The sequence below is a fragment of the Anomaloglossus baeobatrachus genome, chromosome 1 (genome assembly GCF_048569485.1).
Source record: "Anomaloglossus baeobatrachus isolate aAnoBae1 chromosome 1, aAnoBae1.hap1, whole genome shotgun sequence".
Lineage (NCBI taxonomy): Eukaryota > Metazoa > Chordata > Amphibia > Anura > Aromobatidae > Anomaloglossus > Anomaloglossus baeobatrachus.
The window spans coordinates 508,531,787-508,555,932 of record NC_134353.1 but is presented as its reverse complement, the minus strand read 5'-3'; the positions used below and the strand labels follow the sequence as shown (position 1 = coordinate 508,555,932).

General features: G+C 51.7%; 1 protein-coding gene across 2 annotated transcripts in view; it reads left to right on the top strand.

The window, feature by feature from the left end:
- SMC2 (structural maintenance of chromosomes 2) overlaps window positions 1-24,146 on the top strand; it is a 204,560-nt gene that overhangs the window by 173,412 nt on the left and 7,002 nt on the right. For both annotated transcript variants that reach the window (XM_075316066.1, XM_075316064.1), the window contains 3 exons: window positions 6,889-7,005; window positions 7,135-7,295; window positions 20,073-20,220. In XM_075316066.1, coding sequence (XP_075172181.1) covers window positions 6,889-7,005; window positions 7,135-7,295; window positions 20,073-20,220 — 426 coding nt within the window. The remainder of the gene's footprint in view (window positions 1-6,888; window positions 7,006-7,134; window positions 7,296-20,072; window positions 20,221-24,146) is intronic.

Below are 24,146 nucleotides of genomic sequence, written 5' to 3'. Positions count from 1 at the left end.
CGTTTGCGCAGTTTCATCTGCGCCCACTTCAATGGGACATTCTCCGCCAATGGGACGGGAAGTCGACGTCCTTAGACAGGAAAGTCTACCTTTCCCAGACGGCCAAGGACTCTCTTCAATGGTGGCTTCTTCCCACCTCATTATCACAAGGAAGGTCCTTCCTACCCCCATCCTGGGCGGTGGTCACGACAGACGCGAGTCTGTCAGGGTGGGGAGCAGTTTTTCTCCACCACAGGGCTCAGGGTACGTGGACTCAGCAGGAGTCCACCCTTCAGATCAATGTTCTGGAAATCAGGGCAGTGTATCTTGCCCTACAAGCCTTCCAGCAGTGGCTGGAAGGAAAGCAGATCCGAATTCAGTCGGACAACTCCACAGCGGTGGCATACATCAACCACCAAGGCGGGACACGCAGTCGGCAAGCCTTCCAGGAAGTCCGGCGGATTCTGATGTGGGTGGAAGCCACGGCCTCCACCATATCCGCAGTTCACATCCCCGGCGTAGAAAACTGGGAAGCAGACTTCCTCAGTCGCCAGGGTATGGACGCAGGGGAATGGTCCCTTCACCCGGACGTGTTTCAGGAAATCTGTCGCCGCTGGGGAAGGCCGGACGTCGACCTAATGGCGTCCCGGCACAACAACAAGGTCCCAACTTTCATGGCACGGTCTCGCGATCACAGAGCTCTGGCGGCAGACGCCTTAGTGCAAGATTGGTCGCAGTTCCAGCTGCCCTATGTGTTTCCCCCTCTGGCACTCTTGCCCAGAGTGCTACGCAAGATCAGGTCCGATTGCCGCCGCGTCTTGCTCGTCGCCCCAGACTGGCCGAGGAGGTCGTGGTATCCGGATCTGTGGCATCTCACGGTCGGCCAACCGTGGGCGCTACCAGACCGGCCAGACTTACTGTCACAAGGGCCGTTTTTCCATCTGAATTCTACGGCCCTGAACCTGACTGTGTGGCCATTGAGTCCTGGATACTAGCATCTTCAGGATTATCTCAAGGGGTCGTGGCCACCATGAGACAGGCTAGGAAGCCCACGTCTGCTAAGATCTACCACAGAACGTGGAAGATTTTCTTATCCTGGTGCTCGGCACAGGGAGTGTCCCCCTGGCCATTTGCATTGCCTACTTTTCTTTCCTTCCTGCAATCTGGTTTGGAAAAAGGCTTATCGCTCGGCTCCCTTAAAGGGCAAGTCTCAGCGCTATCGGTATTTTTTCAAAAGCGTCTAGCACGACTTCCTCAGGTACGCACGTTCCTGCAGGGGGTTTGTCACATCGTCCCTCCGTACAAACGGCCGTTAGATCCATGGGATCTGAACAGGGTACTAGTTGCTCTCCAGAAGCCGACCTTCGAGCCTCTGAGGGATGTTTCACTTTCTCGACTCTCACAGAAAGTGGCCTTTCTGGTAGCGGTCACGTCTCTTCGGAGGGTATCCGAGCTGGCAGCGCTGTCATCCAAAGCTCCCTTCCTGGTTTTTCACCAGGACAAGGTAGTGCTGCGCCCGATTCAGGAGTTTCTCCCTAAGGTGGTATCCTCTTTTCATCTCAATCAGGATATCTCCTTACCTTCCCTTTGTCCTCATCCAGTTCATCGGTATGAAAAGGATTTGCATTTGTTGGATCTCGTGAGAGCACTCAGAATCTACATTTCCCGCACGGCGCCCCTGCGCCGCTCGGATGCACCCTTTGTCCTTGTCGCTGGTAAGCGCAAAGGATCGCAGGCTTCCAAATCCACCCTGGCTCGATGGATCAAGGAACCAATTCTTGAAGCCTACCGTTCTGCTGGGCTTCCGGTTCCATCAGGGCTGAAGGCCCATTCTACCAGAGCCGTGGGTGCGTCCTGGGCATTACGACACCAGGCTACGGCTCAACAGGTGTGCCAGGCAGCTACCTGGTCGAGTCTGCACACTTTCACCAAACATTATCAGGTGCATACCTACGCTTCGGCGGACGCCAGCCTAGGTAGAAGAGTCCTGCAGGCGGCGGTTGCCTCCTCGTAGGGGAGGGCTGTTTTGCAGCTCTAACTTGAGGTATTAATTTACCCACCCAGGGACTGCTTTTGGACGTCCCAATCGTCTGGGTCTCCCAATGGAGCGCCGAAGAAGAAGGGAATTTTGTTACTTACCGTAAATTCCTTTTCTTCTAGCTCCAATTGGGAGACCCAGCACCCGCCCTGTTTCCTTCGGGATTTTTGGTTTTTTCGGGTACACATGTTGTTCATGTTGAACGGTTTCAGTTCTCCGATGTTACTTCGGATTGAATTTGTTTAAACCAGTTATTGGCTTTCCTCCTTCTTGCTTTAGCACTAAAACTGAGCAGCCCGTGATCCCACGGGGGGTGTATAGCCAGAAGGGGAGGGGCCTTACACTTTTTAGTGTAATGCTTTGTGTGGCCTCCGGAGGCAGTAGCTATACACCCAATCGTCTGGGTCTCCCAATTGGAGCTAGAAGAAAAGGAATTTACGGTAAGTAACAAAATTCCCTTCTTTATGCCCCGCACAATTACAGCAACAACTACAATACTTTTAATGCATCTTGCCACGCTGAGCTACTAGGGGATGAGAGCACCTCTTCCTTCTGTGAGTCCAGTGCCCCTGTAGCTCCCCCCCCCTCACCACCACCACCGCAGCAACCCTGCCAGCCCAGAGCCTATGGCTCCCAGTCCCTCGGAAAGGGCACAGTTCCCAGAACCTGGTGCTGGCTATGCAACATCGTCCTCACACCCCTCGGGGCCCCTGGACAGAACGCAGCCTGATGACACCTCTATAGAGGGTCCTTCTGATAAGAATCAGCCCTCTGCTTCACCGGTTGCAGATCAGAAAAAGGGCAGGGTCTCTGAGCAGCCGGAGGAAGGGGAATGATGTTTGTACCGGGATGATTTCTTGGTTTCAACCTCCCCGAGCGATCAAGCTGCGATGGACTCCCTTATTGCAGCAATAAACCAAAACTTTGCATGTGGAAGTTCTCCCATCCACTACTACTGACCCTGCGGTCTCCTTTAAAAGGGTGAAGAAACTTCAACAAAAAAAAAGGTTTTTTAATGCCGCTTTGGTATCCGTAAACTCATGGGACAGTACCCCTTTGGCTTAGCTGTCTCTAAGGGCTGGGCCGATCCGGCCTCAGTGGACCCTCACCCGGCTTCCGCCTGCCTGAAGGACCCTCCTGTCTTTTACTTGATGGATCCTCCTTCAAGGACCCGACAGACAAGCCTTGAGGCTGCGGGTCCCTCTCCCCTTCCGTGTGGGTCGCACAGGCACCAGAACTACCAGTTTCCCTCAGACCCTCACAGATGTAACAGTTCACATTGCTGCGGCGGCAGAGTACCTCAGGCAGGCCTCCCTCGACGCTGCTACCTGCGCAGTTATTGCCGCCTCAAATACCATAGCCATCTGTAAGGCCCTCTGATTCCGATAATGGAGAGCGGACTCTGTCTCTAAGAAGTACCTACCTCCCTCAACTCTAGCCCAGGATGTTTTTTTACTAGACACGCAGGTCCCGACCTTCTCAGCCCTCCCCGAGTCCACCTCGTCCTGGCAGTCTAGACAAAGACCGAGGAGTCTCGTCCTCTTCCATCTGGGCTGCCGCCTCAGACCACAGATGGGTGCGATACCTTATGTCTTCTGGTTACCACATTGAATTCCGGACCCGATCCCCTGGTCAATCTTTTCTCTCAAACCCCCCAAAGGCTCCAAAACACCGTGAAGCCTTCTCAGCGATCCACTCCCTGCAAACGGCGGGGGTGATGGTACCTGTTCCGGACGGCGAGAGGTTCAAGGCCTTCTATTCCAACCCCTCGTGGTCCCCAAAAAAGGACTGGTCAGTTCGACCCATCCTGGACCTCTAACACCTGAGCAAACTTGCACGTAAGGAGATTCAGAATGGAATTCCTAGGGTCCATTTTTACCTTTATGGTCGAAGGAGAATTCCTTGCCTCCCTAGCTATCAGAGACGCGTACCTGCACATGCCCATCGCTCCTGCTCACCAAACGTTCCTCCGCTTCGCTGTTCAGGACTTCTTTTTTTCATTTGTGGCCCTACCATCGGCTCTGCCACAGCACCAATGGTCTTAACAAAGGTCATGGCGGCCGCCATGAGTGCCCTTCACGCCAGGAGAGTGGCTATTCTGCCTTGCTTGGATGACCTCCTCATCAAGGGCTCAACCATCGTGCAAATCTCTGTGGGCACCCTATCCCGCTTAGGGCGGCTTCTGACTCCAGTCAAATCATCCCCGGTCCCGTCAAAATCCGTCACCTCCCTGGGCATGTCACTGGACACCCTTCGGGGCTTGACATTTCTCCCTCAAGACAAGGCGACCGCTCTACAACAAGTGGTACACTGCCTTTTACATGCTCCTCTCGCTCCATACGATTCAGTATGAGTGCTAGGTAGGATAGCGGCGGCTATAGAGGCAGTGCTGCTCACTTAGCCACCCCACCGGCCACTGCAGCTTGCGCTTCTAGCTGCCTGGGACAAGAGCCCCTTTTCACCTGACACCTTCAGTCAGGTATGCGCTTTGCTGGTGGCTTCAGTCCTCTTCCATATTGAGAGGGAGTTTTTCTCCCCCAAGTGGACTGGCTACTCCTGACCACGGACGCCAGCCTCTTAGTCTGGGGAGCAGCGCACTGGCTCCACACTGCTTGGGGATGTTGGACGCCCCAGGAGTCTTCCCTTCCCAGAAATCATCCTGAAAATCAGCGCAAACTTTCTCGCGCTCAGGTCATTCCCCTTTTCTGCTAGCAGGTCGTTTGATTCTGGTCCAATTGGACAATGCAACATCTGTGTCCTAGGTCAATCAGCAGGGAGGTTCCAGCAGCAAGACAGCTTATCTCGAGGTCCTTAGGATCCTCACCTGGGCCGAATCGACTGGGGTCTGTGTTTTCAGCGTTACACTTACCGGGAGTAGAGAACTGGGCGGCGGACCTTCTAAGTCGCCACGGCCTGGTTTCTCCACCCAGAAGTGTTCCCACACATCTGCACTCGCTGGGGTACACCATACGTGGATCTAATGGCCTCAAGGTTGAACGCAAAGGTACCTGCGTTCTTAGCCAGGTCACGTGATCCACAGTCCATCGGCGCGTATGCTATAGTCTCCTGAAGTCGCTTCTGTCTACCTTGCATGTTTTTCGCCTCTGCTCCTGCTGCCGCGAGTAATCAGGAAGATCAAGGCAGAAGGAGTCCCGGTGATACTAATAGCACCGGACTAGCCCAGGTGCGCCTGGTATGCCAAATTAGTACAATTGCTCATGGCGCTTCGTAAGCATCCCAGACCTGCTGACCCAAGGGCCCATTTCCCATCAGAACTCCAGAGCCCTGAAGCTGACGGCCTGGCTATTGAGACCTGGACTTTAACAAGAGCGAGATTCTCTCCCGTGGTCATCTTCACCTTGTACAGTGCCCGAAAGCCAGCCTTCATCCCGTATTTACCACCGTACGTGGAAAACTTTCCTTTCCCAGTGCAAGGAATCTAATGTCCAACCTATGCCTCTGGCGATCCCCAGAATTCTTGATTTTATTTTTGCAGTCAGGTTGCAAAAAGGGTTGGCCCTCAGCTCCCTTAAGGGGCAGGTTTCATCTCTCTCAATATTCTATCAATACCGCCTAGCTTGCAATCCGCAAGTCAAGACTTTCCTCAAGGGCGTTTCCCATCTAGTTCCCCCGTACAAACGGTCGCTGGACCCATGGGACCTCAATCTCGTTTTGGACGCTATCCTGAGGTCCCCCTTTGAACCTCTTAAGGAATCTTCTCTTGCTCTTCTCTCCTGGAGGGTAACCTTCTTAGTGCGAAGGTAGCACTCTTGCCGCGAACCCTTTCTGATCTTTCATCAGGACAAGGTGGTTCTACGCCCCCTACCGGATTTTCTTCCGAAGGTTACTTCCCTGTTTCATATGAACGAGGACATTGTTCTACCTTTTTGTCCACACCCAGTCCATAGGGTGGAAAGGTTCCTACATTCACTAGACCTTGTGAGGGATCTCAGATATTACGTACCCAGGACAACCTCTTTAGGAACATGGACTCCTTATTTGTCATTCCTGAAAGGCCTAAGAAAGGAGAGGCAGCTTCATAGGCAACGCTGGCTTGCTGGATTCGCTCTGCGATCCAGGAGGTCTACCACTTGAAACTCAAGCCCATTCCTAGTGGGCTGCGGACTCATTCCACGCGAGCAGTTGGCGCCTCTTGGGCATCAGGCTTCAGTGGAACGAGGGTGTAAGGCTGCGACCTGATCTTGCCTACATACTGTTTCAAAGCATTACCGAGTCCATACCCAGGATTCGGCTGAGGCGAACCTAGGTAGGAAAATTCTGCAAACAATAGTGGAGCACCTATCTCAGTGGGCACTCCTGGCTATCTGTGACTGGTTCCTAGTCCTTGGGTTGCGTTGTTTGTTTACCCACCCAGGGACTGCTTTAGGATGTCCCATGGTCCTGTGTCCCCCAATGAGGCGTCAGAGAAAAATTGATTTTTGTGTACTCACCGTAAAATCGTTTTCTCTTAGCCATCATTGGGGGACACAGCACCCTCCCTGTTGCCCTGTTGGGCCTTAGCTTTTTTCTCTCAGTACTTTTTTGTTATGAGTATTCACTCACATTTTTTGTTACTTGTTCTCCTACTGCTTGTGTACTAAAACTGAAGTAGCCTGGCTGGGCCAGGGGGTGTATACTGCAGGGGAGGAGCTAACATCTTTGCATCTACTTAGTGTCCTCCTATGGATTAGCAGCATAACACCCATGGTCCTGTGTCCCCCAATGATGGCTAAGAGAAAATTATTTTACGGTTAGTACACAAAAATCCGTTTTTTGGCACAAGGTGAGCCAGTAAAACAAAGATTTGGTTAAATTGTGTAAGATCTTTAGCTGCATAAAATAATCGCTGCCAAAACTCTTTATTTCTACAGTATAATGACTTGATGAAAAAGAAGAGAATAGTGGAGAATGACAAGTCAAAGATTTTGGGCACTATTGAAGAACTTGATGAGAAGAAAAACAGCGCTTTGAAGACTGCATGGGAAAAGGTAAGTGGATGTATTGGAGCCTCGCTCTTAATTTTGGTTATGTGACTGGTGCAGACAAAGTATTCACCATGACAATGTAATGATGCCAGTTTTGTGTTTTTGTTTTTTTTTTTTTTGTTTTATATACAGGTAAATAATGACTTTGGTTCCATTTTCTCAACACTTTTACCCGGGGCAAATGCTATGCTGGCTCCTCCAGAAGGAAAGGGTGTATTAGATGGACTGGAGTTTAAAGTTGCATTGGGAAGTACATGGAAAGAAAATTTGACAGAACTAAGTGGAGGACAACGGTAATTATCATTCTCTAAAGAATTGAAACAATATATTTTAAACTTTTCTTTTAACAAAAAAAAAAAAAAAGGCTCGTTTCTATTTAGAGAATTATGTAATAGACCTTTTTGGTTGCAGTTTTTTCTTTTTATACAGTTATTTTCAGAAAATCCTGATTCCCCCAGAGGAAGAATATAATAATAAAAAAATAAAAATTATTTGTATTTTTTATTAATAAAAATAATAAAAGAAAATATTTTTTTCTTTATCGTTCCTTTGGGAGACCCAGACCATGGGTGTTTAACTTCTGTCTCCGGAGGACACACAATGTACTAAAAGTGTAGCTCCTCCCTCTGAGCTTATACACCCCCTGGTAGCCAGTCCTAGCCAGTTTATTGCTTTGTGTCAGGAGGCATACATCCACACATGCATTCTCATCTGATTTGTTTGACTTTTGGAAAGAGTTTGAAGAAAAGCGGGTCCATGTCTGGACTCCCGGCATGTCCCTTCTCACCCCACTGTGTCGGCGGTGTTGTTAAGGTTGATTTACAAGGCTGCAGCCTTACATGCCGCGCTCCTTCACCATCCCTTCTGGGCTCTGGCTTGAAGTGGGAGCCAGCATGGTCTCCATGCCTGGCAGGAGTCCGGTCTCTATCCACAGCCCCTTGAGGATTCTGTTGGACCGGAGCACTCATCCCCAGGGACATGGCCCTGCGTCTCAGCAGCTAAGTACCTGAGACGTTTATGTTGGGGGTCCCGGTTCTTTATTGTAAGGGGAGAGTATGCTGTATGTGATTTTTAACTTTTCCGGCGGGTTCTCTAGCTTTTGCCTGAGAACCGCGCCGATGGTGCCTGCTTGTCGGCCTCGCCGCTTAAATTTAGGCCTCGGCTTCGCCGGAGGCCTAGTTTCATTTTCCTGCCCTCGCATGTCACTCATGCAGAGGGACAGGTTCGGCTCCTCCCGGCGGCCGTTCTACACAGGGGAGGGACACTCCCCACTGCTGGGGCGTCCCTCCTTCCCTGCAGGTCTCTATAGCCCTCCAGTTCCCGATCTTTTATAGGAACGCCCCATTTCTCAGGCAGAGTTCACTCTGCTCTGGGACATCCTGCATTCTGCATCTCTGCTGAGGTGCTGCGACTGGGGGACCGGGCTTCGGGATCTGGAGGGCACACAACACCACGCTCAGCGGTCTGGTAAGCCACAGCCGGTCTCCGGTTGTGGACCTCTGTATATTCTCCCTGGGGTTCATTCTCTGCAAAGCCCCCACTCCAGCAACATGTCTCACACAAGGAGCAAGGCTCCAAAGCTTTATTCTGCATGCACTGCATGTAAGCTCCTGCTGCCTGAGCCAAGCACCTATCCACATTGTGATGTCTGCTCTAACTTGGCGGTGCCACAGCCTGGAGTCTCACCCCCAGTGGTCTCTCAGGCTGCTGCTGCACCTGTGATTGAACCCCCGGCCTGGGTAGAGTCCTTTTCTAGGTCCATATCCCAGTCATTTGCTGAGTCCATGTGGCTTTTGTCCAGGACTTTGATGAATATGCATCAGCCCCCCTCACAGGGTGCCTCTAATACTCTTGACAGAGGACTCCTATCCTCTGACCTCCGTCCATCGGAGCTCACGGAGGATTCATCATCTGATCCCAGACCCCGTCCTTCTAAGAGAAGGCGCGGGGTTTCCTCCCCCTCCCCATCCCACGGCTCTGTCTCAAGAGCTGACTCTCAAGATGAGGAGTATGCCCTCACTGGGGGCTCGGAGGCTATGTATCCCATCGATTTCTCTGAGGGTGACTCAGATCTTAGTGATTTGATTGCTTCTATTAATTCTGTGCTGGATCTCAATCCGCCAGTGTCAGAGGAGCAACTCTCTTTGGCAGAAAAACATCAGTTTACCTCGCCTAAGAGAGTGAAGAGTGTGTTCTTTAACCACTCCAGTTTTCAGACCGCTGTGACCAAACCCAGGGCCTGCCCTGACAAACGCTTTCCAAAGCGTGGTTCTGATGAACGGTTTCCATTTCCACCTGAGGTGGTCAAGGAGTGGTCTCACTCCCCAAAAGCCTAGACACCGGAGGGTCTACCATCAGCCCGGACCGTTGTCGGTGGCTGACGGCACCTCACTTAAGGATTCCACTGACCGTCAGATTGACCTTCTGGCCAAATCTGTGTATGAAGCTGCGGGGGCCGCGTTTTCCCTGACTTTTGCAGCATTGTGGGCTCTCAAAGCCATCTCTGCTTCTCTAGAGGAGATGCATTCCCTCACCAAGGAATCTATGCCTGAGATGGTTACCTTAACTGCTCAGGCTTCAGCCTTTTCATCTTATGCCATGTCTGCCATGCTAGAGGCTGCTCACCGCACTGCGGTGGCTTCAGCTAATTCTCTTGTTATCCGCAGGATTTTGTGGCTTCGATAATGGAAGGCAGATGCTTCTTCCAAGAAGTTTCTTGCTGGGCTCCCTTTTGCTGGTTCACGGCTGTTTGGTGAACAGCTGGATGAAATCATTAAAGAAGCTACTGGCGGGAAGAGTACTTCCATGCCACAAACCAAGACCAGGAAACCCGCCCAGGGTAGGAATCAATCGAGGTTTCGTTCCTTTCGTTCCTCCAACTGGTCATCCTCTAAGCCTTCCGCCTCGTCCGCTAACTCAGCCAAGGATCAGAAATCCAACTGGCGCCCAAAAGCGCGTCCGCAGAAGACCGCAGGAGGTTCTGCCACTAAGGCAGCTTCCTCATGACTCTCAGCTCGCTCCAGCCACGTCCTTAGTCGGTGGCAGTCTCTCCCACTTTGGCGACGCTTGGTTAAAGCAAGTCTCCGATCAGTGGGTGAGAGACATCATACCTGACGGCTACAGGATAGAATTCTCTTCCAGCCCTCCAAACAGATTTGCTCTCTCAACTCCCCCCTGCTCCAAGGCCGCCGCCTTCTCGCAGGCCGTGGCGTCCTTGCAGGCAAACGGAGTGATTGTCCCAGTTCCCGCTCAGGAACGGTTCAGAGGTTTTTACTCAAATCTCTTCCTAGTTCCAAAAAAGGACGGTACCTTCCGGCCCATCCTGGATCTCAAGCTTCTCAACAAGCATGTCCGGGTGCAGCATTTTCGCATGGAGTCTCTGCGATCAGTCATTGCCTCTATGACCCAAGGGGATTTCCTGGCGTCCATCGACATCAGAGATGCCTATCTACATGTGCCAATCGCAGTGTCTCATCAGCGTTGGTTACGTTTTGCGATAGGAGAGGATCATTTCCAATTCGTGGCTCTCCCCTTCGGGTTAGCCACGGCCCCTCGGGTATTCACCAAGGTCATGGCGGCAGTGATTGCGGTCCTGCACCTCCAGGGGTTAGCAGTGCTTCCTTATCTGGACGACCTTCTGGTCAAGGGTCCATCCAGCGCAGACTGTCAGCGGAGTGTTTCGCTCACTCTCGCCACCCTAGCCCAATTCGGGTGGATTGTCAATCTTCCCAAATCCACTCTGACTCCGACCCAGAGTCTCACGACCTAGGGATGCAGTTCGAGACTTTGCCGGCACTTGTGAAGTTGCCCTTAGACAAACAGCTGTCACTCCGGTTGGCGGTGCGCTCTCTCCTGATGCCCCGCCGTTATACCCTCAGGCGTCTGATGCAGGTGCTGGGTCAAATGGTGGCCTCCATGGAGGCAGTTCCCTTTGCCCAGTTCCATCTGCGTCCTCTGCAGCTGGACATTCTCCGCTGTTGGGACAAGCGGCCTTCCTCCTTACAGAGGTTAGTGGCTCTGTCGCCACGGACCAGGACCTCTCTTCAGTGGTGGCTTCGACCCCTCTCCCTGTCCCAAGGGCGCTCCTTCCTGACTCCATCCTGGGTGATTCTCACCACGGATGCCAGCCTATCCGGCTGGGGAGCGGTACATCTCCACCACAGAGCACAGGGCACTTGGACTCCGTCCGAGTCAGCCCTTTCAATCAATGTGCTGGAAACCAGAGCTGTGCTTCTAGCTCTCCTAGCCTTTCACCACCTGTTGGCGGGCAGGCACATTCGAGTCCAGTCAGACAACGCGATAGCGGTTGCCTACATCAATCACCAAGGCGGGACACGCAGCCGCCTGGCAATGTTGGAGGTCCAACGCATTCTTCAATGGGCGGAGGACTCCAAGTCCACCATATCCGCAGTCCACATCCCTGGCGAAGAAAACTGGGAGGCAGATTATCTCAGTGGCGAGTGGTCCTTGCACCCGGCAGTGTTTCAGTCAATCTGCCGCAAGTGGGGCACTCCGGACATGGACCTAATGGTATCCCGTCACAACAACAAGGTTCCGGTTTACGTGGCTCGCTCCCACGATCCTCAGGCCTTCGCCGCGGACGCTCTGGTTCAAGACTGGTCCCAGTTTCGTCTGTCCTACGTGTTTCCCCCTCTAGCTCTCTTGCCCAGAGTCCTGCGCAAGATCAGAATGGAGGGCCGTCGAGTCATCCTCATTGCACCGGACTGGCCCAGGCTAGCTTGGTATCCGGACCTGCTCCAACTGTCCGTGGAGATGCCGTGGCATCTTCCGGACCGTCCAGACCTGCTCTCGCAAGGTCCGTTTTTCCGTCCGAATTCTGCGGCACTCAAATTGACGGCGTGGCTCTTGAGTCCTGGATTTTGACGGCTTCTGGTATTCCTCCTGAAGTCATCTCCACTATGACTCGGGCCCGTAAGTCTTCCTCCGTCAAGATCTATCACAGGACTTGGAAAATTTTCCTGTCCTGGTGTCGCTCTTCCGGCCATTCTCCTTGGCCATTCTCGTTGCCGACCCTTCTGTCTTTTTTACAGTCCGGTCTGCAGCTAGGACTGTCCCTCAACTCTCTCAAGGGACTAGTCTCAGCTCTATCAGTGCTGTTCCAGCGGCGTCTCGCCCGGCTGGCTCAGGTCCGCACCTTCATGCAAGGTGCGTCTCACATCATTCCGCCTTATCGGCGGCCCTTGGATCCCTGGGACCTTAACTTGGTCCTCACGGTATTGCAGAAACCCCCTTTCGAGCCCCTTAGGGAGGTTTCTTTGTATCGTCTTTCTCAAAAGGTGGCCTTTCTAGTTGCCATAACTTCTCTCAGGAGAGTCTCTGATTTGGCTGCGCTCTCCTAGGAGTCACCTTTTTTGTTTTTTTACCAAGATAAGGTAGTTCTCCGTCCGACCCCGGACTTTCTTCCTAAGGTGGTCTCTCCCTTCCACTTTAACCAGGATATTTCCTTGCCTTCCTTCTGTCCGGCCCCTGTTCATCGCTTTGAAAAAGCGCTGCATACTCTAGATCTGGTGCGTGCTCTCCGGATTTATGTGTCTCGCACCGCTGCGCTTAGGCGGTGCACTTCTCTTTTTGTGCTAACCACAGGGCGGCGCAAGGGTCTCTCTGCTTCTAAAACGACCTTGGCCCGTTGGATTAGATCGACCATTTCGGACGCCTACCAGAGTACTCAGGTGCCTCCCCCGCCGGGGATCAAAGCACACTCGACCAGAGCTGTCGGTGCCTCTTGGGCTTTTAGGCACCAGGCTACGGCTCAACAAGTCTGTCAGGCTGCCACTTGGACTAGCCTGCATACCTTTTCGAAGCACTACCAAGTGCATGCTCATGCTTCGGCAGATGCGAGCTTGGGCAGACGCATCCTTCAGGCGGCTGTTGCCCACTTGTGAAGTTAGGCTCCGCCTACTTCTTAGTTTTTTCGATTTATTCCCACTCAGGGACCGCTTTGGAACGTCCCATGGTCTGGGTCTCCCAAAGGAACGATAAAGAAAAAGAGAATTTTGTTACTTACCGTAAATTCTTTTTCTTATAGTTCCGTATTGGGAGACCCAGTTCCCTCCCTGTTGCCTGTTGGCAATTTTCTTGTTTCGTGTGTTATCACCGGCTGTTGTCGTGGACAGAGTCTCCGGTTGTTCCGGTTCTTACTCGGTTCTACTTGTGGGTGGCTATTCTCCTTCAGCTTTTGCACTAAACTGGCTAGGACTGGCTACCAGGGGGTGTATAAGCTCAGAGGGAGGAGCTACACTTTTAGGTGTAGTACTTTGTGTGTCCTCCGGAGGCAGAAGCTAAACACCCATGGTCTGGGTCTCCCAATACGGAACTATAAGAAAAAGAATTTACGGTAAGTAACAAAATTCTCTTTTTTTATTTTTAGAATAAAAGTAAATTTAAAAATAAATTATTTAATCTCCCTTGGTCCAATGATTAGTCTGAAGCACTGCCCCTATTGTCTGTAGCTCTAACGTTCCATCATTGTCGCTCAGCGGTTTTGTGTAGGATGTTCCCTTTGAATGGGCTAAGCTGACTGGTTAACTGTCAAAGTGACATTGGCAATGCAGCCAAAAACAGACAGCCGTATCAACTCCAGTGACTCAGTCCTGGGGATAACGACGCCAGGGAACCTGATACCTCCTGTAAGTTTCAAAGTCTCTAGGCCAAATTTTCACTATAGCCATTTAAACACTTGGAAAGAAGCATTTTAAAATAAATATTAATATGGCTCATGGACAGACTGTTTCTTTGTCGCTCCATTGGGAGACCCAGACACTTGGGTGTATAGCTATGCCTCCGGAGGCCACACAAAGTATTACACTAAAAGTGTAACGCCCCTCCCCTTCTGCCTATACTCCCCCCGTGCATCACGGGCTCCTCAGTTTTTATGCTTTGTGCGAAGGAGGCTGACATGCACGCATAAGCTCCACAGCTTAGTCAGCAGCAGCTGCTGACTAGGTCGGATGGAAGAAAAGAGGGCCCATAACAGGGCCCCCAGCATGCTCCCTTCTCACCCCACTTTGTCGGCGGTGTTGTTAAGGTTGAGGTACCCATTGCGGGTACACAGGCAGGAGCCACATGCTGTTTTCCTTCCCCATCCCTTAATGGGCTCTGGGTGAAGTGGGATCCGGATCGGTCTCCAGGCACTGGGACCGTGCTCCCTCCGCAGCCCCTGGGAATCTGCTAGATAGGAGCTGGGTATCGTCAGGGACAAGGCCCTGCTACTATGAGGTACTCTGTGTCCCCGTGGGGACCGCGCATGGAGCGCTTGTGCCATACACATTGCAGCACTGCTGGGTGTGTTAGTGCGCCGGGGACTACCGCGCGGCCGCGCTTATTGCCGGCCGCGCTTATAACTTTAGTCCCCGGCTTCTGCGGCCTAGTACCGCATATTCCCGCCCACCCACAGGCCTGCCAGTCAGGGGAAGGGCGGGACGCTGCACACATCGTCAGCACTGAGGGCTGGAGCATACATAGTATCCTCCTCCCCCCTCACTCAGTACACTGGGGCACTAGATTCCCGCACTTTCTTGGGCACGCCCACGGTCCCCTCCTCCCCACAGAACGCCGGCAGCCATTCCTGTCAGCGATTCAGACGCTGGAGAGGAGAGACAACACAGGGAGACCCAGGCAGGGAATCTGGTGATCACACAACCGCTCTGAGCGGTCGGTAAGCAGCACCTGTGGTGCTGGCCCCACTGAGTACCGAAGTGTGTATATATATATATATATATATATATATATATATAGGCTTATAGGCTATACATTTGCACTGTACGGTCGCTCTGTTGATTTTTGGCTATATACCCTCCTGGATTGTTCTCAGAGGAGACAACAGCATGTCGTCCGCAAAAAGCAAGGGTGCCAAAGCACAGGCGTACTTTGCAAACTGTACCTCATGTGCAGCTAGACTACCGGCAGGTTCCACTGACCCTCATTGTGTGCAATGCTCGGCCCCTGTGGCACTTACTCAGCCGGAGCCTCTGCTACTGGTGGCCCAGGTGGAACCACCTGCTACCACTGTCCAGGTGACAGGGACGGAGTTTGCAGCTTTTGCTGACAAACTGTCTGAGAGTATGGATAAATGGTCTGCTAAAATACTAGAAGCCTCACAGTCCAGACCGGTGATTCAGGCCCCGGGCACTGTTCAATCTTTGACCCCTGGTCCCCCTCAATTGGAACAGCAAAGTGCCCCTGGGGTGACCCATAGGTCCCAGGGTGAGGTCTCTGACACGGACAGCAGTCCCAGGCCGCTCAAGCGGGCTCGCTGGGAAATTCCCTCCACCTCATCACACTGTTCAGGGTCTCAGCAGGACTCTCTGGAGGATGAAGCGGAGGTAACAGATCAGGATTCTGATCCTGAAGCCGCTCTCAACCTTGATACACCTGAAGGTGACGCTGTAGTGAATGACCTTATAGCGACCATCAATCAGGTGTTGGATATTTCTCCCCCAGCTCCTACAACTGAGGAGTCAGCTTCTCAGGAGAAATTCCGTTTCAGGTTTCCCAAGCGTACATTGAGTACGTTTCTGGATCACTCTGACTTCAGAGAGGCAGTCCAGAAAAACCGAGACTGTCCAGACAAGCGTTTTTCCAAGCGCCTTAAGGATACACGTTATCCCTTCCCCCCTGATGTTGTCAAGGGCTGGACTCAGTGTCCTAAGGTGGATCCTCCAATCTCCAGACTGGCGGCTAGATCCATAGTTGCAGTGGAAGATGGGGCTTCGCTCAAAGATGCCACTGACAGACAGATGGAACTATGGTTGAAATCCATCTATGAAGCTATCGGCGCGTCTTTTGCTCCAGCATTCGCAGCCGTATGGGCACTCCAAGCTATCTCAGCTTGTCAGGCGCAGATTAATACAGTCACACGTACATCTGCCCCGCAAGTGGTGTCCTTAACCTCTCAGGCGTTGGCGTTTGCGTCCTACGCCATTAATGCTATCCTGGACTCTGCGAGCCGTACGGCGGTAGCATCCGCCAATTCGGTGGTAGTCCGCAGGGCCATGTGGCTACGTGAATGGAAGGCAGACTCTGCTTCCAAAAAGTTCTTAACCGGTTTGCCATTGTCTGGCGACCGCTTGTTTGGTGAGCGATTGGATGAAATCATTAAACAATCCAAGGGAAAGGACTCATCCTTACCCCAGTCCAGACCAAACAGACCTCAACCACGGAAGGTACAATCGAGGTTTCGGTCCTTTCGGACCGCGGGCAGGTCTCAATTCTCCTCGTCCAAAAGGCCTCAGAAAGATCAGAGGAACTCCGATGCATGGCGGTCTAAGTCACGTCCTAGAAAGACCGCCGGAGGAGCCGCTCCCAAAGCGGCCTCCTCATGACTTTCGGCCTCCTCAAACCGCATCCTCGGTCGGTGGCAGGCTCTCCCGCTTTTGCGACGCCTGGCTGCCACAGGTAAAAGACCGATGGGTGAGAGACATTCTATCTCAAGATTACAAGATAGAGTTCAGCTCTCGTCCTCCGACTCGTTTCTTCAGAACATCTCCGCCCCCCGAAAGAGCCGATGCTCTTCTGCAGGCGGTGTGCACTCTGAAGGCGGAAGGAGTGGTGATCCCTGTTCCTCCTCAGCAACGGGGTCACGGTTTTTACTCCAACTTGTTCGTGGTGCCAAAAAAGGATGGATCCTTCCGTCCTGTTCTGGACCTAAAACTGCTCAACAAGCATGTGAAAACCAGGCGGTTCCGGATGGAATCGCTCCGCTCCGTCATCGCCTCAATGTCCCAAGGAGACTTCCTAGCATCAATCGACATCAAAGATGCTTATCTCCACGTACCGATTGCACCAGAGCATCAGCGCTTCCTGCGTTTCGCCATAGGGGACGAACACCTTCAGTTTGTGGCACTGCCTTTTGGCCTGGCGACAGCCCCACGGGTCTTCACCAAGGTTATGGCAACAGTGGTGGCAATCCTACACTCTCAGGGACACTCGGTGATCCCTTACTTAGACGATCTGCTTGTCAAGGCACCCTCTCAAGGGGCATGCCAACACAGCCTGAACATCGCTCTGGAGACTCTCCAGAGTTTCGGGTGGATCATCAATTTTCCAAAGTCAAATCTGACACCGGTCCAATCACTGACATATCTTGGCATGGAGTTTCATACTCTCTCAGCGATAGTGAAGCTTCCGCTGAACAAACAGCGTTCACTACAGACAGGGGTGCAATCTCTCCTTCAAGGCCAGTCACACCCCCTGAGGCGCCTCATGCACTTCCTAGGGAAGATGGTGGCAGCAATGGAGGCAGTTCCTTTTGCGCAGTTTCATCTGCGCCCACTTCAATGGGACATTCTCCGCAAATGGGACAGGAAGTCGACGTCCCTCGACAGGAACGTCTCCCTTTCGCGGGCAGCCAAGGCTTCCCTTCAGTGGTGGCTTCTCCCCACTTCTCTGTCGAAGGGGAAATCCTTCCTGCCCCCATCCTGGGCGGTGGTCACGACGGACGCGAGCCTGTCAGGGTGGGGAGCGGTCTTTCTCCACCACAGGGCTCAGGGCTCTTGGACTCAGACAGAGTCCTCCCTTCAGATCAATGTTCTGGAGATAAGGGCAGTGTATCTTGCCCTAAAGGCGTTCCAGCCGTGGCTGGAAGGCAAACAGATCCGAATTCAGTCGGACAACTCCACAGCGGTGGCATACATCAACCACCAAGGCGGGACACGCAGTCGGCAAGCCTTCCAGGAAGTCCGGCGGATTCTGCTGTGGGTGGAAGCCACAGCCTCCACCATATCTGCAGTTCACATCCCGGGCGTAGAAAACTGGGAAGCAGACTTTCTCAGTCGCCAGGGCATGGACGCAGGGGAATGGTCCCTTCACCCGGACGTGTTTCAGGAGATCTGTTGCCGCTGGGGCATGCCGGACGTCGACCTAATGGCGTCCCGGCACAACAACAAGGTCCCGACATTCATGGCACGGTCTCAAGATCACAGAGCTCTGGTGGCAGACGCCTTAGTTCAGGATTGGTCGCAGTTTCAACTCCCTTATGTGTTTCCTCCTCTGGCACTGTTGCCCAGAGTGTTACGCAAGATCAGGGCCGACTGCCGCCGCGCCATCCTCGTCGCTCCAGACTGGCCGAGGAGGTCGTGGTACCCGGATCTGTGGCATCTCACGGTCGGCCAACCGTGGGCACTACCAGACCGACCAGACTTGCTGTCTCAAGGGCCGTTTTTCCATCTGAATTCTGCGGCCCTCAACCTGACTGTGTGGCCATTGAGTCCTGGATCCTAGCGTCTTCAGGGTTATCCCAAGAGGTCATTGCCACTATGAGACAGGCTAGGAAACCAACGTCCGCCAAGATCTACCACAGGACGTGGAAGATTTTCCTGTCGTGGTGCTCTGCTCAGGGTTTTTCTCCCTGGCCATTTACCTTGCCCACTTTTCTGTCCTTCCTTCAATCCGGATTGGAAAAGGGTTTGTCGCTCGGCTCCCTTAAGGGACAAGTCTCTGCGCTCTCTTTGTTTTTTCAGAAGCGCCTAGCCAGACTTCCACAGGTACGCACGTTCCTGCAGGGGGTTTGTCACATCGTCCCTCCTTACAAGCGGCCGTTAGAACCCTGGGATCTGAACAGGGTGCTGATGGCTCTTCAGAAACCACCGTTCGAGCCAATGAGGGATATTTCTCTCTCACGCCTTTCGCAGAAAGTGGTCTTCCTAGTAGCAGTCACTTCACTTCGGAGAGTGTCTGAGCTAGCAGCGTTGTCGTGCAAAGCCCCTTTCCTGGTGTTTCACCAGGACAAGGTGGTTCTGCGTCCGGTTCCGGAATTTCTCCCTAAGGTGGTATCCCCCTTTCATCTCAATCAGGATATCTCCTTACCCTCTTTTTGTCCTCATCCAGTTCACCAATGTGAAAAGGATTTGCACTTGTTAGATCTGGTGAGAGCACTCAGATTCTACATTTCTCGTACGGCGCCCCTGCGCCGCTCGGATGCACTCTTTGTCCTTGTCGCTGGCCAGCGTAAAGGGTCACAAGCTTCCAAATCAACCCTGGCTCGGTGGATCAAGGAACCAATTCTCGAAGCTTATCGTTCCTCGGGGCTTCCGGTTCCCTTAGGGCTGAAGGCCCATTCTACCAGGGCCGTGGGGGCGTCCTGGGCCTTGCGGCACCAGGCTACGGCTCAGCAGGTGTGTCAGGCGGCTACCTGGTCGAGCCTGCACACTTTCACGAAACACTATCAGGTGCATACCTATGCTTCGGCAGATGCCAGCCTAGGTAGGCGAGTCCTTCAGGCGGCGGTTGCCCACCTGTAGGACGGAGCCGTTTACGGCTCTATTATGAGGTATTATTTACCCACCCAGGGACTGCTTTTGGACGTCCCAAGTGTCTGGGTCTCCCAATGGAGCGACAAAGAAGGGAATTTTGTTTACTTACCGTAAATTCCTTTTCTTCTAGCTCCAATTGGGAGACCCAGCACCCGCCCCTGTTCCCTTCGGGCTGTTGTTCTTTGTGTACACATGTTGTTCATGTTGAATGGTTTCAGTTCTCCGATATTCCTTCGGATTGAATTTATTTTAAACAATTTATAATTTTTTCCTCCTTCTTGCTTTTGCACCAAAACTGAGGAGCCCGTGATGCACGGGGGGTGTATAGGCAGAAGGGGAGGGGCGTTACACTTTTAGTGTAATACTTTGTGTGGCCTCCGGAGGCATAGCTATACACCCAAGTGTCTGGGTCTCCCAATTGGAGCTAGAAGAAAAGGAATTTACGGTAAGTAAACAAAATTCCCTTCTTTCTCACCTCTGATACTATGTTATACATTATTTTTTTTCTTCTATTTAATTAAAAAAAAATACTATCGCAAAATAAGATATGAAATGTACATACTGTTATGCAACATAAATATAGAATCTTATATATTCATGTACTGCCTTTATACTTGAGCTAACCCATCTGAATGATGGGGTGGAAATTCTACTTTAATTTAAGATGTACTAGTTAATTCCCTCTGTAATCCTATTCTGAATCGTTTCTTGTCTTGTATGAACCAGAAATTCTTACAATTTATATCTAGTAACAGTCTCGTAATATTTACACTTAACGTATGAATATATATTGTTTTTCAGCTCGCTTGTGGCATTATCTCTCATTCTTGCTATGTTACTTTTTAAACCTGCCCCAATTTATATTTTGGATGAAGTTGATGCTGCCTTGGACCTTTCTCACACCCAAAACATTGGTCAGATGCTGCGCACTCACTTTCGACACTCACAGGTATGTGGAACTGCAGCATTTACATCCTATATTTTGTGGTTCAGGTGCAAGGTAAAAATTCATTTGATGACATATAAAGCTGAGGCCGTTTTACTATGGCAAATCATACCATTGCATTTATTATATTCAGTACAAACCAAAAGTTTGGACACACCTCATTCAAAGAGTTTTTTTCTTTGTCATGACATGAAAAAATTGTAGATTCACATTGAAGGCATCAAAACTGAATTAACACATGGAATGAAATACTTTTTCGGATTATAAGACGCACTTTTCCTCCCAAAAATTTGGGAGGAAAATGGTGGGTGCGTCTTAAAATCCGAATATAGCTTTACCTGGGGGGCCTGTCTGTGCGGCGATCTGGTGCGTTCAGGCGGCCGAGTGCCTGTGGCTGTGTGCGGGTGGCAGCCGGTTACATGTGTGCGGGTGGCAGCCGGGTACATGTACCTGCGTGCGGGCAGAAGCCGGGTGCCTGTGGCTGTGTGTGGGCGGCAGCCGGGTGCCTGTCGGTGCTGGCTGCCTCTCTGTGCGGGTGGGCGGCTGTGCGGCAGGTTTCCTAGTGCGTCCGCAGTCCCAGTTTCAAATAATGGCGCCGGGAGACAGCGCGTGCGCAGATGGAGCTCTTGGACGAGATCTCCATCTGCGCATGGGCCGCTCCAGGCGCCATCATTTGAACCGGGACCGCAGACACACTGGGACACTCACCGCACCGATCTGCACCACTCACCTGCGCCGCTGCCACTACTGACCTGCCGCCACGGACGCCGCCGCACCTGCAGCCACTGACCCGCCGCGTGTGCCAGCAGAACCTCTGCCTCCTGTGACCCGCTTCACCACCACTGCTAAACCCCTCTGGTAAGACAACACTAAGACAAACACCGGAGTATAAGACGGACCCCATTTTTTTTATTTTTTTTAAACCTTTTTTTATCTCTAAATTTGGGGTGCGTCTTATCCGGTGTGTCTTATAAAACGAAAAATACGGTACTTAACAACAAAAAAGTATGAAACTGAAAATGTCTTATATTCTACGTTTTTCAAAGTAGCCACCTTTTGCTTTGATTACTGCTTTGCATTCTCTTTGCATTCTCTTGATGAGCTTCATGACGTAGTCACCGGAAATGGTCTTCCAACAGTCTTGAAGGAGTTTCCAGAGATGCTTTGCACTTGTTGGCCCTTTTGCCTTCACTCTGCGGTCCCGCTCACTCCAAACCATCTCGATTTGGGTTCAGATCTGGTGACTGTGGAGAGCAAGTCATCTGGCGTAGCACCCCATCACTCTCCTTCTTAGTCAAATAGCCCTTGCACAGCCTGGAAATGTGTTTGGGGTCATTGTCCTGTTGAAAAATAAATCTTGGTCCAACTAAATGCAAACCGGATGGAATAGCATGCCGCTGCAAGATGCTGTGGTAGCCATGCTGGTTGAGTATGACTTCAATTTTGAATAAATCCCCAACAATGTCACCAGAAAACCACCCCCACACCATCACACCTCCTCCTCCATTCTTCACAGTGGAAACCAGGCATATAGTCTATCCGTTCACCTTTTCTGCGTCGCACAAAGACACGGTGGTTGGATCCAAAGATCTCAAATTTGGACTCATCAGACCAAAGCACAGATCTCCACTGGTCTAATGTCCATTCCTTGTGTTCTTTAGCCCAAACAAGTCTCTTCTGCTTGTTGTCTGTCCTTAGCAGTGGATTCCTAGCAGCTACTTTACCATGAAGGCTTGCTGCACAAAGTCTCCTCTTAACAGTTGTTCTAGAGATGAGAAGGTGTGTCCAAACTTTTGGTCTGTACTGTGTATTATACAATATATATATATATTTTTTTTATTTTTTTTAAATGTCACTATACAAAAAGTGTCTAGAAAAGGAGGTAACTATGGAAATTACCTCTTCACAGAGGAAGAGGACTTTATTTCTAGTGCCACCTATTGAAAGTAGCAATCGTATCATTATATATTGACTGTTTAATGAGCTTTGCCACATGCTTTGGGATAAAAGCCAAACCAGTCACTCAGTCTCCAGAAATGTGTTTCAGGGTGTTTGCCCATCATCAGTGCAAAGCAAGAGGTCTGATTTGGCTGTGTAAGAGGCCCGTGACTGGTATTGAAGGGATGATGGTTTTCCTTGCGGAGTGTATCATGCCGATGTGAGGAGTTTTGTTGGCCATTCAATGCTCCCCTGGGAAATTAAATTTAAGGAAATATTGCTTAGTGAAGTCCTCAAATGTGCGATGTTTACTAATGGAGGAAAATAGTGGTCCAAATAAGCCTGCCAACAGATGGTATAGGAAGGGAACATTTTGTAGATGGATTCGGTGTAGCTGTCACATAGCCATGTAATAGTTTTGTCAAATCTCCAGTCTCCTTTTGGCTTAATGTTTTTGTTTGTTTTGTGTTTTTAATTCTATTAAATTCATTTTCTTTGTCGCTCCATTGGGAGACCCAGACACTTGGGGTGTATAGCTATGCCTCCGGAGGCCACACAAAGTATTACACTAAAAGTGTAACGCCCCTCCCCTTCTGCCTATACACCCCCCGTGCATCACGGGCTCCTCAGTTTTTATGCTTTGTGCGAAGGAGGCTGACATCCACGCATAAGCTCCACAGCTTAGTCAGCAGCAGCTGCTGACTAGGTCGGATGGAAGAAAAGAGGGCCCATAACAGGGCCCCCAGCATGCTCCCTTCTCACCCCACTTTGTCGGCGGTGTTGTTAAGGTTGAGGTACCCATTGCGGGTACACAGGCAGGAGCCACATGCTGTTTTCCTTCCCCATCCCTTAATGGGCTCTGGGTGAAGTGGGAACCGGATCGGTCTCCAGGCACTGGGACCGTGCTCCCTCCGCAGCCCCTGGGAATCTGCTAGATAGGAGCTGGGTATCATCAGGGACAAGGCCCTGCTACTATGAGGTACTCTGTGTCCCCGTGGGGACTGCGCATGGAGCGCTTGTGCCATACACATTGCAGCACTGCTGGGTGTGTTAGTGCGCCGGGGACTACCGCGCGGCCGCGCTTATAACTTTAGTCCCCGGCTTCTGCGGCCTAGTATCGCATATTCCCGCCCACAGGCCTGCCAGTCAGGGGAAGGGCGGGACGCTGCACACATCGTCAGCGCTGAGGGCTGGAGCATACATAGTATCCTCCTCCCCCCTCACTCAGTACACTGGGGCACTAGATTCCCGCACTTTCTTGGGCACGCCCACGGTCCCCTCCTCCCCACAGAACGCCGGCAGCCATTCCTGTCAGCGATTCAGACGCTGGAGAGGAGAGACAACACAGGGAGACCCAGGCAGGGAATCTGGTGATCACACAACCGCTCTGAGCGGTCGGTAAGCAGCACCTGTGGTGCTGGCCCCACTGAGTACCGAAGTGTGTATATATATATATATATATATATATATATATAGGCTTATAGGCTATACATTTGCACTGTACGGTCGCTCTGTTGATTTTTGGCTATATACCCTCCTGGATTGTTCTCAGAGGAGACAACAGCATGTCGTCCGCAAAAAGCAAGGGTGCCAAAGCACAGGCGTACTTTGCAACCTGTACCTCATGTGCAGCTAGACTACCGGCAGGTTCCACTGACCCTCATTGTGTGCAATGCTCGGCCCCTGTGGCACTTACTCAGCCGGAGCCTCTGCTACTGGTGGCTCAGGTGGAACCACCTGCTACCACTGTCCAGGTGACAGGGACGGAGTTTGCAGCTTTTGCTGACAAACTGTCTGAGAGTATGGATAAATGGTCTGCTAAAATACTAGAAGCCTTACAGTCCAGACCGGTGATTCAGGCCCCGGGCACTGTTCAATCTTTGACCCCTGGTCCCCCTCAATTGGAACAGCAAAGTGCCCCTGGGGTGACCCATAGGTCCCAGGGTGAGGTCTCTGACACGGACCGCAGTCCCAGGCCGCTCAAGCGGGCT